This window comes from Mixophyes fleayi, chromosome 7 (assembly GCF_038048845.1).
Source record: "Mixophyes fleayi isolate aMixFle1 chromosome 7, aMixFle1.hap1, whole genome shotgun sequence".
Lineage (NCBI taxonomy): Eukaryota > Metazoa > Chordata > Amphibia > Anura > Limnodynastidae > Mixophyes > Mixophyes fleayi.
In genome coordinates this window covers 25,297,408-25,314,552 of record NC_134408.1, presented here as the reverse complement: position 1 = coordinate 25,314,552, position 17,145 = coordinate 25,297,408, and the positions used below count along the sequence as shown (strand labels likewise).

Genomic DNA, 17,145 nt, shown 5'->3' with positions numbered 1-17,145 from the left:
GATAAAATTGCATCAATCGCCATGAAAGCACTACATGAAACGAAACCGATAATACCACATATTAAGTGCATATTAAGCTGATAGGGTTTTTTAGCATTATACATACCGGTGGTTTAATGTATGTTCATCAGAGGGTACGGTGCAGGACGCCCTCGTCGGTGTTGTATTTTTCTGGACACAACATACACCGTGGAAATTAAATTGTAGATTTTTGAACAAACCATAATACACCGCTTGATTAAGAGATATTTATATGTACACACACATTTTTTTATATTATGGCCATTTTTCTGTACGGATTACATATTCCAGCTGAAAATAGATGTTACATCAATATAAAGATCAATGAAAGAACGATAGAAAGACAATAAAGTAGAATTGCAGATCTACACAAAGCTCTTAGCTCGTTTGCTCTGTATAAACACTTCTGTATCTCTTGTGCATGTGAGCGTGTGACTGAGTGTTTATAAGGGGGGGGAGGAGGTCATGTGATTCATAAGACACTTGATGTATAAACTAAGACTTCATACAATAGGAATACAAAATGAATAACCAGAGTCCTACACTCTATAAAATTCACAGACTGGTTTATGCTTATATAGAATAGATCACCACTGAGATTGGGTAGTGAAGGTGTTGCCTATAGCAACCAATCAGATTCTAGCTATCATTTATCTTGTACATTCTAGAGAATGATAGCTAGAATCTGATTGGTTGCTATGGGCAACACCTCTGCTTTTCCATTTTAGAAGGTTTAGTAAATCTACCCCCTGTGCTGTTAAACAGATTTTCTTGATTTACCTGTCTTGGATCCTCACATTCAGTGCCTCATTTCTTGCTTCCTTTACATAATGTATGCACCTAGCCTCTGCCCTGTTCACATTAGATTGTAAGCTCTTCTGAGCAGAGCACTTTATACCCATTGTTTCCACACATGCACTTGTCTACTTTGTATGTCCCTATTTTAGGAATGCTCTGTGTTCCCCGTTGTCTGGCCCTACAGAGCACCGTGACCTTATAAATAAATGAGCCCAATTTAGAACATTCATCAATGAGTGACAATAGAAACATCTATATTGGCCTTCTACGATTATAAAAGCAAAACTGTTTTTCTTTTTTTTAATGTTCACAGGAAGAACTACCCCTTTTCCTTTTTTTTATGCTTAAATGATTGAGGTAACTACTGAACAAGCTCCAAATAAAAATCTAAAATGCAAACTCTTATCCAAAATCAACTGCTTGAAGGTAATGCGTTCCTCCACAGTATATTGCTTTAACATATTAGCAGCTAAATTGAGGCACTCACATCTACTTAAAAAGAAACGTACAGTAATGGGTAATAATCACACACTGCATAAACTAAACATATAAGGTAAGGAAACATTTGGAACTTGTTTCGACCAGTTTTCACAGATCGAATTTGTGTTGAATAAATGAAAGGACCCCTAAGATCGCCTATCACTGGTATAAACTATGCAGTCAATATTTGTAGTAATTTTGGAAATGACGACTTACATTTTTCACATAAGTTTTGTTTGATATATATTGAGTTGGGACAATCACCCTGTTCCAGCTCTTAGCGACAGCTGTTACTACAGGAAGCCCGACTCCTATACAGGAAGCATGTGCTATGTACTGTAACTGTATTATTGACTAGGAGTCTTCTCTCAGGAGCAGAATGGAAACCAGTGTACCAGCTATTAGCAGGTTGATGCTATGGTCCCTCCTACTACCAGCTACCATTAGCAGACTGGCAGTAGGATGCCCCCTCCTGCTGTTCTCCCACATCACCAATGGACTTATGCCACCCAGCAGAGACACCCAAAGAAAATCAATACAACTGCTTGGAGAGAGTAGGGGGGACCTGAGCACTTCCCCTGATGTACTAGTACGGGGAAAATGGTTGTTTTTACTCCTTAAAAAGTCATACCATGCAGTAGCCCTCAAGGTGGCACTGGCCAATTCTGGAGCCTGGCGTGGGTTATGTAGCGTAAGTGACTTGTTGCTGCTGCGGAACCCACACTGGTTGGTGCATCTTGCACAAATGTGGTGGCTTATGAATGGTGCCAAACAATAGGATCACATGGAACCTAATCAGCGCCAACAGCCAATCCCCACACAGCAGCAGCCTGTGGTCATTGTAAAGCAGGCGACGTGTGATATCGCAGGACAGTACAGCCCACCATAGAAAAGATGAATCATATATTAGCTCCACTACTTATGTGTTGCAATCCAGACTATATTTTATACCGCAACTTTCAGATATATCAGCAGTGACAGCTTAAGGGGACTAAACCCACTTGGCTCATTCTACCACCCTGTTAACTCTTTTTGAAGACTGAAACTGAAACACTTGTAAATCTGCTGTTGGTTGATTATAGCCAAGTTATTCAGAAATATTATATAGCGGGTGTCTTAACCGTTCCTGAATGAGACAATGTTTTATTGCCCCCACTTAACGCCGTATAATGATGTAGGCTTTTCTTCAGCAACGCATTCATTTTCTTTTTCAGAATGGACATTGAATTCAGCACTAAGAGCATTTTTGATCTCATACATTCAACAGTATTATGATACAGGGGTGTTCTATGTGACTGGATAACCATTGTCTTCACCTCAAGGAGAACAGGCCATTAAACGGTCTGAATGGTGAGTTCATCGTATGACAAGTTGTCATTCTGGTCCAGTTCACTTTCAAGCCCTTGTGTGAACAGGGAGCGAGGTTGCTGGTTAGGGCTCTAGGTCTCTATTAGCCATGAACTAGGAGGCTGCTCTACTCTACAGCTCCTGGTAATGTGCTGGTTAATAACAGACTTGCTTTCTTATAGGGCTACAGATCATAAAACACCATAACATGTATTGATCTGAATACATCATAAACAATTGAAGGTCCGGTATTAAACCGTGTGCACCACCTAAGGCAGAAGATCTGAATTATGCCAAACCAAAAACCAGGCTTGAGCTGTCTAACTCTAGCACCATCGTTCTGGTATTACAAAGTTACATGATGAGAAAGCAGCTCCTGTTTTCCATTGTCCCTTAATGATATATTTATTCCTTTGGAGAGGATATCTCGTTTTCTTTGTCCTATACAAGAGTTCACAGTGGGACGTATTGCCAGATGGTGGTGAAAGGGTCCCAAGGACGGTACCCCTTGCCTCCATCCGCTGTTAGATCCTGCGGCACCGCTTCCTCTGACAGTCCTCTAGCCCCGGCGGGCAGCTGCTGTCCGAGTCACTCCCGCAGGAGGCTGTGGCTGAAGTGTCATTTTTCCGCTGCCTGGATGGTGTTATACCCATCTGCAAAACCCACCCCAGCTTGTTACTCAGCACTTGTTTGAGACCAGGAGGGAGAGGTAAGGCCGACAGAGAGTCCACGCTATCCGGAAGGAGCTGCCGCAGGCGGGCACAACACAGGTACTGGAGGGAGGTGCGGCAGCAACACGATCGTATTACTTTCATGCTGCTCTTGGCAGCTGTAGAGCAGACCATAGGGAATAGCTTCTGGTTCCTCAGCTGGGTGGCTGCGACTCCTAGAAGGCAAGAGAAACAAGGTAGCAGTGCCATTCCAGGACAATATTCTACAGCACTAACATACACTGCTGCTAATCTAAACATATACACAATACCGGCTGCCATAGTAGTAGTTCCTAGTAAGTTAACAGGCTAACTTATCTTGAATATTGGTTTGGGGGAAAAAATGTCTGCCCCCGCTGTGAGGACACTTACAAGGATGTGCTCTGATAACAATCTACATAGTAGAAATTGAAGCATAGGTTACCTATGCACTTCCTGTTCTTGTAGAAAGTCAACACTCCATGCCACGTATCCAGGTGCACCCCAATAATCGAGCCCTGGCCGAAACGGGAAGAGAAGTTGCTTTTGTCTCCTTTGTGCTGGAGTAGGCCTGGCAGACAGAGGAGAAAGAGGAATATGTGGGAAAACGTAACAGGTCATTGGATTCTGTCCTTTCCACATATCACGCCAATGTCTGGTTGTGCGTTACTGCTATTACCTGTGTACGAGAGACCCCAACTCTCTGCATCTTTCCCCAACAGACTGCAGAAGGTGTGACGATACTTGTCTAGGTTCACGTCGGATGTTCCGATGCCGACCATCTGAGAACACACAATAAAAACAACCGATACTGAGAGGTATTATTACAAAGCCCAGATCAACACAGGAGGGAGCCTTATAATAAAACCTACTCCGATATGGAGAGGACCATTGCTCTACCCTACAATAAATACAAAAAAAATTGAACAAACTAATTATACACACACATTGTATAGCACATATACAGACAGGTCATAAGCACAATTAGGTTATATTGTTAAAGGATGTTAACATCGGCGGGCATGGCTGGCTGAGGATGTGAACAGACATAGAACAGCTGAAATCTGAAGGCCCAGCTTGTTATCCTGTCCTGTCACAGTGGTTGGTATATTCCTGGGTACAGAGAGCACACATCAGAGAAATGTTAAATCCTGGTTGCAGGATAAGTTTGGAATGCAGCACTCTTCCTCTCTGTCGTTATATGCATAGTGTAACTACTAGCCCATTGCCATCTGACAGCTACACGTACCTCCTGCATATTGCACTAGTAATTAGACCTGATGATTAATAATACATTCTGAAATATTAATAAACTGGTGCTGCTAAGATTAGAATCTACAACTGGATGAAAGGTCCACATTGTGTAAGCCAGGGGACATACCATGTCTGTGCCGTATACCGGTGATGTCATCTTGATCTCCCAGAAGTGCTGACCTTTGGTTAGCATCTTATCTCCACGAATGGCAGCCGTGCCACAACTGTACTCCATGTGGAAGCTGACCTTCCGGTTGTCGCAGCTCAGCACAGTGGCAGTGGATTTACTTCCATCGTCCCAGACCCAGTCGAAATCTGCAAGTGGGAAAACAAAACAAGGATAAAGCGAGGAACAGAGAGCTCCTTGCAGTAAATGTCACGTAGAAGTCTTACAATCGTCCTCCTCTCCGCACTGGCAGTTCTTTATCTGGTGGAAGGTGTGCAGGCTGGAGCAGTAGGCGCCATTCTGGCTGTCGCAGCTACAATACGATTCACCCGTCACCGGCACAGCGCTGGGTATGGAGGGAGGAAAGTGGAGCATCTCGATCTCAGAATCGCTATTACTGTGCTGTGAAAGAAATCAAGAGGTCACGTTTCAGATTGCTTGCTGTCATTATGCTCCTCTCTCTATATAGCGCCAACTTATTCTGTAGTGCTGTATAATAAGGGCACGTTAACAGGAGCTTTTGTTTCTGTTTGTTGCATTCCAAACCAGAACGCCACATGAGAAAACTGACAGGGAAACGGCACAGAACAGAGATCCACTGTCATACTGTCCACTTAGCAGGTATATACTTGGCCACTATTGTCCCGCAAGCTACTAATGTCACAGTATAGGGGTCATGATACAAACATCAATAAATGTCTATGCCGGGGTATTTCCACGGCATGTGGAAAGCAATGACAGAACTCTTCTGTAGGTGGGACGGAAGGGAGACAAACTAAAAGATAACACTGCAGATACCTATATACACATATTCAATGGACAGACCTGAGCTTGTCTGTACTTCTCATATCCAATGACAATATAAATGAACAAACCTGCTGTAAAAGTGGAGTTCCCCTCTAAATATGGTCTAGAGAAAGGCAATGGGAAGTCATCTAAGTAGTCTAGACAACGGTCCCACCATTTAGTTCACCTATTCCATCCCGATAACAAGCGCCTATACAATCAATAAGCATAATATAATTATTGGTAGCCTTCAGCAGCAACGGATACAGTGAGTTTCTTCCAGGAAGCTGCAATGTTGAGTTTTATATGTGGAATAAAATGATGAGGTGACATTTGACAGTCAGAGCTGCTCAACATTTAGATCTCATAATTGAACACCTTCAACATAAGGCCCATAAAATAAAGAAAAATAAATTGGATTTAGAAAAATATTTATATATAAAATAATAAAAATAAATCACTAAATCTTGAAGTACTCTGCTATCATTAGGTAAATGGATGCCACCTTTTTTTTTTGGCTGATCTATATTATAACGGTATAAATGAATGCTGACAGCCCTGATTTACCTGAATAAAATTGCCAAATTTAAAACATGGGTTAATAAAATATGAAATCTGTTACAATTACAACCTGACAGGAGTTAAGTTGGGTCTATTATACTGTGGCTGCAGCTATTATGTGGGCAGCGTAAGTCTTTATATGACCCATGCAAGGGTTATGATCATTGCTGTTACATAGGATACTAAACTACTCTCAGAACACAATAGTATCAAATTCACACAGAGCTAAGTTTTTTGACTTATATGAGCTCCTATCAGGACACTGCGCTAAGAATGTGGGAGGAGCTTCAACTATCGGTGGAGAGGACGATAACATTCCTGCAGGGGAATGCCAGGATCACACTGAGTAATGTATTTTACCTCCATGGTATGACCTGAACAATTCAGTTTGGGGATTTAGTGTTCCTCTAAGAAAAGAAGACGTCAACACAGAGATTTACATTCAGCCAGCAGGTACAATGCTTCTGGGCAGCTAAGCAGGGAGAGCAATAAAATGCACAGGTTTACCTGTCCATCAGAATCATAACCCCAGGAGTCATCTCCTGTTTGAAGAGCTGGTGCTCGGGTATCTTGGTCTCTACGTACCCCGCTCAGTACAAAACGCCAGGCACGGCTGTTGCGTGGGCGACGTGCCATGTTGCCTCAATAAAAGCTATAAGAGTCCAAAGAAATATATGACAAGAAGGTTGACAGGCTAATTGCAAACACAGCTCTGCTGCATCCACCCTAGCTTGTCAGCGCTGCTACCCCCAAAGTCCTGCAAAACACTACACATACAAACCACTTGTTGTTCCTGAATCTACATTTAGAATTCTCTGGAACAAAGATTCTATTTACAGAAGATAGTTTAAGAGGTATAACCGCGCAGCCCTTATCAGCACTATAGGCTTCACCAAAAGCCTTGGAAAAGCAGATAAATGTATAAGTATAGTGTGAATGAGAGGGCTGACCCTTGCACCTTACATGTGTATCACTTTCTAATGGGTCAAAATGTTGGATCGATGTCACAAAATCAATAGTCTTATATCTCCCTTACATGACAATCTTCCAAAACCTCAGTTAGCACACAAGCATAGAGGATTAGTCAAACATTTTTCATTCTTATGCATGTCCAATTGCAAAGTACTTAATGTACACGTTTTGCTTCAACACTTGATTTCTATTCAGTAACGCAGGCCCGGGATCGCCAGAATATAAAAATAAACTAAATATGGTGCAGTATATCCAACAAAGTTGTAAAATCCACCACGGTTTTTTTTTTTCTTCGCCCCCCATTCTCACTATACTTATACATTTTTCTGTTTTTGAGAGGTTCTATTTAGTTGCTCCATTCAGGTTAATAGTAATCAGCAACCACCCAATATTTCAATTTCCCTTTGAGAAAACCCCACGATTTATTGCAAAGCGGAAACACTGCATAGGCAAGGAGTACAAACTGATAGCATTCCCTAATGTGAAGATTAATACAATAAAAAAAAAGGATTCCAAAGGTGGTGCCACCCAAACCAGTCTCACTGTCATTTTTCTAGAACAGATTAGAAAAGGAAAGCTAACACATAGTTGATTTCTACAGCCAGCACCACCCATACAGTTTTCGAAAATGCACCTCGTTATGTAAAAGGTAAGCTTCCAGAGGAATCTACAGGCAAATGGTACTCTTTGTCTCTCGTTAGAACAGGAATGCCCAACATGAATGTCACATGGGGGTGTGATTCTAATGAGGGCCCACACACTGCAATGGAAGAAATATTTTATTGAAGAGGGGACCACAACTAGTTTAGAGATCCTAGGCTAAATGTATATATTTCTCCAATTAACAACACTTTCTGATAGGGCCATAACTGATCCCAAAGCCATCTTGTGGCCAACAGGAAAAATACACTTAATTAGCTCAAGCATCGATCATCCTAGGCATCCATGTAATCCCTCTCACAAGGGGCCAACCAAAAAAAAGAAATGAGACATACTAACTTAACTTGTAATGGATTGTGCTATATTTAATGCTATGCAATATGTACAGCTGTATTTAACTGCAAATCAAAACAAAAGCAGAGGACAGAGCCAGAATACCAATTTGAGTTGTCCAGCTTACAGTGTAAGAAGGGGCTTAGGCTACCTGTGGCTTCACAGCTCTTGTGGAACTACAAGTTCCAGCATGTCCACTAAGCCAGGGGCTCTCTGTTTTAGACAAAACCGCATTCAGGGCAAAGCAGTATTTTGACAGGAGGGATCCAAGCTATTGCTTTGACTAAAATATTCAGATTCTATGTAAATACATTGGACAGAAAGTGTACATACAGCAAATATCATACATGCTTCCCGTTAGGGTCAAAGACTACAAACCACCATTGCCCTGTACAGAGAGACCAGTGCTAGAGATGCCCATTACACAGTTTCTCTACAGATTTCCAGCAGTATTTCTGTCATTTGCCCAGCCTGAGTTGTAACTTGGAATTCTAGCGCCCGGGGCGAGAAAGACAAATGCCGCCCCCCCCTAGCCCTCAATATTAACCAAATTAACCTAAAATATTCCTAAACTGCGCCCCCCTTCAGCAGTGCGCCCTGGGCGGTCGCCCCTGTCGCACAGCCCTAGTTACGGCCCTGACCTATATCATTGCACTACTGCTCATACCCAGCACTTCTTCCCTATGGAGATCTCTCAGACCAGACTTGGGAAAACCTGTGTCTCTCCTCTAGATGTCAGGGCATGCTGGGACTTATAGCTCCACAAAAGTCAGGAGGAGCCACAGATTGCCGAGCTCTAGTGTAAAATAACATAGGGCAGGAATTGAGAACCAGAAGAGAAGTTGTGACATGAGTAAGAACATAATTCCAGGACCTGTGGCTTTCACACTCCTCAAATAAGGCGCCTGTGGGTCCTTATGGCATTAGTTACCCTATGAGAGGGTGGTGGGGGCAGTGCCCATGTAAATATCTGTCCTTATTGGGATCACACACACACACTATACCTGGGGTAGGCAACCTGCGGCTCTCCAGGTGTTTGTGAAACTACAAGTCCCAGCATGCTTTGCCAGTAGATAACCAGCAGATAGATGGCAAGGCATGCTGGGATTTGTAGTTTCACAACACCTGGAGAGCCGCAGGTTGCCTACCCCTACACTATACCAACACCCCCCTGATGGTCTATAGCTGGCTGAGGCTGCTGGGACCAATGGCCTATCCCCCCGAGCTGTGCCTCATGCCTCCCCCCCCATTATTACTGCCTTATAACTCCCGGGCCCCTTCTACCCCACAGTCTGTTCCCACAGCCCCGTTCTCCCCCCCTACTCCCAGCACTCACCTCTCTGCCCGGACTCACAGACGTCAACAGTAACCCCTGAACTCCCCCTGCCCTCAGACGAGCAGCAGCAGCACAGCAGCCCCGCCCCGCGCATTGGTTGGCCAAAGAGAACCGTCGATCACCCTCCGCTGTCCCTCAATTCGTTGGAGAACCTGTTCGTCAACCCTCTAAGGCGGGACCAGCGGGTAGTTTGTAACGCCGATTGGCTGAATCCAGCAAGTCCTTTTACAGCCAGCAGACGCCTCTTGTTCGCGTTCACTGTGTTGCAGGCATGTGACTGAAAGTGATAGGGTGTCATTGGTCGAAATATTCCGCCCCCTCTAAGGCCTCTTTCCTCTAATGATATTTGCGTCCAGCCAATAGGCGGAGAGTAGTTGTCTATACTCGCTGTTGATTGGAGGTACGGTGTGCCAATCTCCTTACATGCGGAAGTGTGTCTCTCAGCATGGACACAGCAACAGGTGAGTGTTCTCCCCTAGTGTCATATTGGGGGCATGGGGATACCTCCTTAGTTTTATATATATATATATATATATATATATATATATATATATATATATATATATATATATATATGCCAGACACATCCGGGTTATTTCCATAAGCAATTTGCATAGCTGCCAACTTGTGCATTCAGCCTCTGAGTCATGGAAGTGTCCTAGTGTTCTGCTCCTTCTCACATATTTCCCATATGCAGTGTCCTGTGTCATATTCATTGTTAAACAATATGTTTAAAGCCAAATAATTCATTGTTGTAGGTGGGGAAAACTCAATGAGCAGAACATTAGCAGCCTCTCATGGGTCAGGTTGACCGATATGTTTCTGGAATACTGAATGGATGATTCGCAAGGGGCTAACACGAGACCATAATATTACATTTTGTTTCAGATAGTGGTAATCTGGCTGGTGTACGGCACATCATTCTGGTGTTGTCTGGGAAAGGAGGTGTTGGCAAGAGTACCATCTCCACTGAGATTGCTCTAGCATTGCGCCATGCTGGGAAGAAGGTGAGTGTGACATTATGCCGACCATTATTTAGTACAACCCCAGCCCTAATGTGTACAAAGTAACTGAAGTTTTAATTTAAAAAATTTAGGTTTTGGTAAGACACAGTTTTTTTTTTTTTGTATAAACATTTTACTAGAAGTTTCATTATAATTAACAAGCAAAAGTATATGACATTTGTAAATGTATAAAGAATATCACTTTTGTAACAATAACATGTAATGAGGTGATAACAATAAATTGTAATGTAACCAGTCTGATGCAAATAAATTTACAAGAATGAACTATTGTTCAAGTGTGTTTTGTCTTCAAACACAATACTTAATAAAAGGAGCGAAACCAGCGTATTCAACATATGTCTTCAGTAGAGGCGAGATCTGTCTGCCAACGTCTCTAGATTGTACCATGACCTTGGATGGAATCCTTCTTCCAGGAGGTCCTTTGTATATGGGAGGTGTATGTGTGTTATATATATATATATATATATATATATATATATATATATATATATATATATATAAACACACATTACATTATTAAATATCAGCATTCATGATGTCGACATGTAAAATGTCTACAGGGCATTCAAAATGTTAGCATAAATCAATAGATATAAACAAATTAAAAGTTAAACAAAATAAGGGAAACGTCAAACGGGTTGACCAACACTAATGCTGCCAACCTTGGCTGGTACTAGCAGAATCAGGGGGACACGCTTTGCCAGCCTTGCCTGGTGGCACTATAGGAGACAACCAATCAGATTCTATTTATCATTTATTTAGTACATTCTACAAAACGACAGCTAGAATCTGATTGGTTGCTATAGGCAACATCTCCATTTATTCAAACGCGCAGCTTGATAAATTTACCCCTGTCTGTTGTCTTTATGCGCACAGTCTATTTCTCATTTATATCATGGAAGATGTAGTTGAGCAACGACTATCATGCCCATGGTTGCCCAAGGCGATTCTGCAATGTTGTGCTGTATGTGGCTTGATATGGCTGACCGTGCTGCTTTGTGACTTTGCGTAGGTTGGGATATTGGATGTAGATTTGTGTGGACCCAGTATCCCGCGCATGCTGAACGCCCATAATAAAGATGTCCATCAGTGTGACAGTGGCTGGGTGCCGGTCTACGTGGACCAGGAGAAGACTATCTCGCTCATGTCTATCGGTTTTCTGCTGGAGCGCCCTGATGATGCCGTGGTGTGGAGAGGACCCAAGAAGAATGGTAAGGGGTACAGCGTTGTGCTTTCAGGTCAAGTTGGGAAAGCTTGCAGAGCACACACAGACTGAGAAGAAATTCCCATAGATTATTATAAGGTATATTCAAATTTGCAATGGTTACTTGGCTTCTGATACTTGTCCAACCTTGCATATGTTCATTATACAGGAATATATATTGAAAAGTGAGAGCCTTGCTTATGGAGCTTACAATCTAAATACTAGGGCTTACAGTAAATTACACCACCCTATGATTGGAATGCCCTCGGGTCCATGGACAATTGTCTCTCTCTCAAATCCTGTATTTAATAATATATAATGGTGTGATATAAATAAACAATCCATGAAGCAAGATGTGAGAGAGCCAGATAGCGTTATGTAATAGGCAGAACATTGTCTTGGTCTTATAAAGTGTTAGGGATGACATCATATGGTGGCAGTGTTGGAATAATCACGACCACCAGCTCTATATTATACATGTACACGTAGCAGTCATTATAGGCATTGTGAGAAGGATTCCATCATTTTTTTGTCATGTTATAAACCTACAGTGACCTATTTCCGTTTATCTTCTAGCTCTGATAAAACAGTTTGTCGGTGATGTGGCGTGGGGAGAGTTGGATTTCCTCATCGTTGACACCCCCCCAGGAACATCAGATGAGCACATATCTACTGTGGATGCTCTGAAGCCCTTCAATCCCTTGGGAGCGGTACTGGTCACCACACCACAGGTGCTTTACACATTATTCATTTTGGTTCAAAAATTAAGTTCATAGGTTAGTTTTGCACCAAAATGCATCTTTACATTGCGCAAAGGCGCTAACGTGCTACTCTCAGTGCATCCATTAGTCTGTTCATTGGTCTTAATTCCTTCTGACTACGGGTGAACCTCTGCTTGCAGGCTGTGTCTGTGGGAGACGTCCGACGGGAACTCACATTTTGCAAGAAGATGGGGCTTCCAGTGATTGGAATCGTGGAAAACATGAGCGGATTTGTTTGTCCACACTGCACGGTGAGCTGGAGAGCAGGTTTGTTAAGAGGACAGACCGGTTTGTGGGGATTCTCCTCTCCCTGATGTGCAGACTTCCCAGGCTTTTTTTTGCTCTTTTAAATGAAGCTGTTTTATCAGGGAATCCTTGTAATGCATATTCTTACCCTCCTGGCTGTGACCATTATAATCCACCCTGTGCATCTCATGAATATTCTTTACCACCATTGTGTCTTAAGCTGGGTACACACTACAGAAATTTCAACCAACTTTTTATGCCGAGCGATTTTACATGCGATAGATGGTCCGATCGCTCGGTCCATGGACTGCATACACACTAGCCTTGTTTAGGACGATAAAGTGAAGAGCGGACGTCACTTTAGCAACTTTTTATAGCCATGTTGTTGTGAACAATGAATGTAATTTCGTACTCACTGTTGTGGATCGGACGGAAGTTTATACACACTACACAGCGGAAACGAGATTGGAACGAAAATATTAAACGCTACGACCAACCAAATGAGGCGACAAACTTCCATTTGGGCAGACTTTCGACCATCGTGTCACTGCACACACTGACCCGACTTTTGAACGACCGGTCGTATGTTGGTTGATTTAGCCGATTATTGGATGAAAACTGTGTAGTGTGTACCTAGCTTTAGCAATCAGTGCACTTGTAAGAGACTAAAAGTGTTTTACACCATTCCATAACTTTATTTTAATGGCTTTTAGATGGGTTTTTTTTTGTTTTTGTTTAATTGTTTAATTTACTGATATTGAAGAGTATACAAAGGTACAGACATGGTGTGTACAAGCATTGTAAACATTGATTTAAAAAAAATAGAAAGAAAAGCATAATCTGCACATTTTCTAAGAACAATTGGGTAAGGGAACAAAGGGGGTTGAAGGATGGGGAGCAGAGGAGTGCCATCCACAGGGTTTTGCGCTTAGAAAAGCTATGTGCGTGCAAAATTGTAAAAACTTTCATTTTAGTGAGCAGAGACTGCCCAAATCCTGTTAACCGTCTAGAGGGGTTACTAATTATTTTCTTGGCTTCATAAAATGTACTCGGCCCTCTAGCAGGGAGCAGCAATCGGGGGAATCTTTAAATTCTAACCACCTAAACCAAATTCCTGTAATCTCTGATAAATGGTCTGAATTCGACATATAAATATCATCCATAGATGTGACGTCTGGTTATAATGAAATTGCTGTTTTACGAAAATGATGGCAAACCGTTGAGAATTGACTGTTTTCCGGAACCGCCACTATATCCCTTAATTACAAGGTTGGGAGCTGTGAAATCTGCAACGTCTTGCAAATGTCACATCCACACTTTACGTTCTATCAGGAACCACCTCTTCTGTGCTCCAGGCAACAGTGTCACACAGACACTTGGGCATCTAGCTGAATATAGACCAGCGCCACTGGTCTATTCTGTATTATTTTTGTTGAACGTTTGGTCCACCAAGGACAGGAAAGTGGGTTTTGACACCGTAGCTGTACTCACTGTTGTCTGTCTTATCTTAGGAATGCACAAACATTTTTTCCAAGGGAGGTGGTGAGGAGCTGGCACGGCATGCTGGAGTCCCATTTCTAGGTAAATAAAGTAATGCAATCTCTATAATCCTCTGTTAAATATTTTCTCATATGTTGGGGAATAGGGAAAAGAATATATAGGGCAGCACGGTGGCTTAGTGGTTAGCACTTCTGCCTCACAGCACTGGGGTCATGAGTTCAATTCCCGACCATGGCCTTATCTGTGTGGAGTTTGTATGTTCTCCCCGTGTTTGCGTGGGTTTCCTCCGGGTGCTCCGGTTTCCTCCCACACTCCAAAAATATACTAATAGGTTAATCGGCTGCCATCAAAAATTAACCCTAGTCTCTGTCTGTGTCTGTGTCTGTGTCTGTGTCTGTGTCTGTGTCTGTGTCTGTGTCTGTGTCTGTGTCTGTGTCTGTGTCTGTGTCGTCTGTGTCTGTGTCTGTGTCTGTGTCGTCTGTGTCTGTGTCTGTGTCGTCTGTGTCTGTGTCTGTGTCTGTGTCTGTGTCTGTGTGTGTGTGTGTGTGTGTGTGTGTGTGTGTTAGGGAATTTAGACTGTAGGCTCCAATGGGGCAGGGACTGTACAACGCTGTGTAATCAGTGGCGCTATATAAATAAAGGGTGATGATGATAATGAAGTATGAGACTCTGGGAACTACATCAACCCGTTATTACAGTGGTGTGCACGGCGCCCCCTGGATTTTATAACCAAGAATGAAAGCGTGTCTACACAATGTAACACGTGTAGGGTCCAGCAAAAGGCTATGCTGGGAAAACCTGTTCTAATCAATCCCTAATAAATTAAGTGTACTAGTAGACCTGAACAGGAGAGGGGGGGGGGGTCATGCTCATTCCAGTGGTATCCAGAGATCCACGGAGGTACCAGCCTGTATGTGGAAGCACTTAGGATCACCGCTAAGGCCCTGAAACTACCACCATTAACGGTGAAAACCAGAAGTGCGTCTGGTCTCCGTGAGAGCAGAGCAGGTGGTGGGCTTGCTAAAATGCCTGTGGAGAGCCCGATGGTCCCCCAATGCTGTGGGAGGACCCTGAACGGCAATCAGATTTCTGGCTCAAATTGAAATTCCTTATTGTAATTATATTTATCTCAATATCATGGTTTGGTGATTTATTTCTTCAGGGTGTGTGCCTCTGGATCCCACTCTGACCCAAAGCCTGGAGCAGGGCAAGGACTTCCTGCAGGAGTTCCCCCAGAGCGCAGCGTACCCATCCATCACTAGCATTGCTCAACAGATCCTAGACAACGCAGCGCTCACTTCCTGACCTGAGGATTTGTAAGGTGGGAGAACACCGGACTGCGGGGAAATGGTGACCTTGATCATGAATGACTTTTATACTCCAATTATAGTTACCTGTCATGTCTCTTCTGGTTTGAACCAAACATTTGTTCTGATGCAAGATCTTACCACGCAGGAGACATCCTGTCAATGTGTGACTATCATACAAATATCTCTTTGTAGTGTTACATTTGCTGGCATTCCATAAGGGAAGTAGAATATATAGGTGATTTTTTTATTTTTTTTTTGCCTTTAACAATATTAAAACTTCATATTACTTAATGTAAGTATAGTTGACTGCAGTGTGTATTCAAATGTTGGAGGAAATAGCCATCATGGTGTAAGGTCCTTTGACCTAAAAATAAAGAAGTTCATGTTGGGTTGAGAAAAACGTTTAAATTTAAGAAGTCTAATTTCTCCAGGCTGAGGTCATCAATGCAGCTAATAGACTGGGATGGAGATTTCTTAAGAAAATGCACAAATTCATGTAGCAGTTTATTCCTGTAGGGGAACAAGCAGAAAACGTGGCTTCATTTGTGAGCTACAAGGAAAGTATCAGAAGTTGTAAAATAGCAATTGGATATGAAAAATAATAAGCAGTTCGCTCAATACTGCAAAATCAATACAACAAGTCTTTAGGCATCACATGTGGAAGAATACTATCCGCACCAGAATCATCTTCTAAGACTTTTGTTTAAATTTCTAATTGCAAAATATCCCAAACTTTTTATGCAGATTTTTAGGGGGTGCTCTCCTGGAGCAAATACAGTAAACAACACAAAAAAAGAGAGAAAGCGTTCCAATTTTGGAGGCACGCTGTCTATTGGCAGTATTGGAACACAACAATTTGCGATAAACTCATCTTAAATTGGTTAAAGTTAAAAAATAAGGTTTTGTTAGTCAATATTAGAATAGTAATTGATATGCATACTTGCCAACTTTTCCTCGTTTGATCCCGGGAGAGGTGGGGATGGAGCTTGCACCGCCCCCTAAATGGGTGTCACAATTTTGGCCCATTACAACAGGGGGTGGGGCTAAGATGATGCAATATTTGCATAATTAAGCCCCACCCCCACCACTTATGTATTGCGGGGGCGAGAACCGGGAGGTTGCTCTGCTCTCTCGGGAGCCTGGAAGGTCTCCCAGAAATGCGGGAGTCTCCCGTACATTCCGGGAGAGTAGGCAACTATAAGTTAAAGAAAAGCAGCTAATGAATCTCTAGAGACTGAAGTGTCTCTTACATTTCTGTCTCCATTATTGAAGTCATGTTGTCTTTCCTGTCAGTCTTTGATTAAATCTTGGTCTCCATGAAAATGGCCACCGCCATAGGCATCAATACATGGACATAGGACACAATTTCTGAACAGTGTCATCATGCCACAGATGGTGAAGCCAACCATGTCTTGTACTGGCTCAGCATCAGGGAGAATGCCAGACTCTTCAGGGAGTGAGGGAGATCACCCCTGTTTCAGGGAGGTGTTCAGCGAGAGTTGGCAAGTATGTGGATATGTTGTGACCCAAGCGAAATATTAAAACAATATGTTTGTGAAAAAGTTAGAAAACTTTGGGGCGTATTCAATTGTTCCTCCGGCCGCCGGAAAAAACGAGCGCTCTAAAACTATTACCGTTTATACGGTAATTACTCGCTGAATTTCTCAGGGAGCTGCGAGATGAAATTCTGGAAATA

The 17,145-nt window shown here is 42.6% G+C and overlaps 2 protein-coding genes across 4 annotated transcripts; one reads left to right on the top strand and one right to left on the bottom strand.

The window, feature by feature from the left end:
* Nucleotides 1-234: 234 nt before the first annotated feature.
* On the bottom strand, nucleotides 235-9,507 carry SPSB3 (splA/ryanodine receptor domain and SOCS box containing 3). Of its 3 annotated transcripts, none has more exons than XM_075179440.1 (7): nucleotides 9,404-9,507; nucleotides 6,610-6,754; nucleotides 4,983-5,157; nucleotides 4,717-4,904; nucleotides 4,015-4,117; nucleotides 3,781-3,906; nucleotides 235-3,532 (listed from the first exon to the last, which is right to left on the bottom strand). In XM_075179440.1, exons 2-7 carry the CDS (start codon nucleotides 6,736-6,738, stop codon nucleotides 3,171-3,173), a joined length of 1,083 nt encoding a protein of 360 aa, XP_075035541.1. In that variant the 5' UTR covers nucleotides 6,739-6,754; nucleotides 9,404-9,507; the 3' UTR covers nucleotides 235-3,170. The 3 variants fall into 3 exon arrangements, with proteins under 3 accessions (XP_075035541.1, XP_075035543.1, XP_075035542.1); XM_075179442.1 differs by lacking the exon at nucleotides 9,404-9,507 and adding an exon at nucleotides 5,631-5,752 and having other exon boundaries at nucleotides 6,610-6,725; XM_075179441.1 differs by lacking the exon at nucleotides 9,404-9,507 and having other exon boundaries at nucleotides 6,610-7,567.
* Nucleotides 9,508-9,759: 252 nt separating this feature from the next.
* NUBP2 (NUBP iron-sulfur cluster assembly factor 2, cytosolic) lies at nucleotides 9,760-15,740 on the top strand. The gene is made up of 7 exons (XM_075179443.1): nucleotides 9,760-9,864; nucleotides 10,292-10,410; nucleotides 11,441-11,639; nucleotides 12,209-12,363; nucleotides 12,534-12,644; nucleotides 14,151-14,220; nucleotides 15,302-15,740. The coding sequence occupies exons 1-7, from the start codon at nucleotides 9,849-9,851 to the stop codon at nucleotides 15,442-15,444; spliced, it is 813 nt and encodes a 270-aa protein (XP_075035544.1). The 5' UTR covers nucleotides 9,760-9,848; the 3' UTR covers nucleotides 15,445-15,740.
* The last annotated feature ends 1,405 nt before the right edge of the window (nucleotides 15,741-17,145 follow it).

Bases quoted from the DNA above. Each gene is read 5' to 3' on its own strand.
- SPSB3 (XM_075179440.1), bottom strand. From the start codon at position 6,738: ATGGCACGTCGCCCACGCAACAGCCGTGCCTGGCGTTTTGTACTGAGC. The intron at 4,118-4,716 runs GTATGTCCCCTG...GTGTGTTCTCAG, and splicing joins CGGTATACGGCACAGACATG to ATGGTCGGCATCGGAACATC. The intron at 3,907-4,014 runs GTAATAGCAGTA...TCTGTCTGCCAG, and splicing joins TTGGGGTCTCTCGTACACAG to GCCTACTCCAGCACAAAGGA.
- NUBP2 (XM_075179443.1), top strand. The intron at 11,640-12,208 runs GTAAGGGGTACA...TTTATCTTCTAG, and splicing joins GAGAGGACCCAAGAAGAATG to CTCTGATAAAACAGTTTGTC. The intron at 12,364-12,533 runs GTGCTTTACACA...CTCTGCTTGCAG, and splicing joins TACTGGTCACCACACCACAG to GCTGTGTCTGTGGGAGACGT.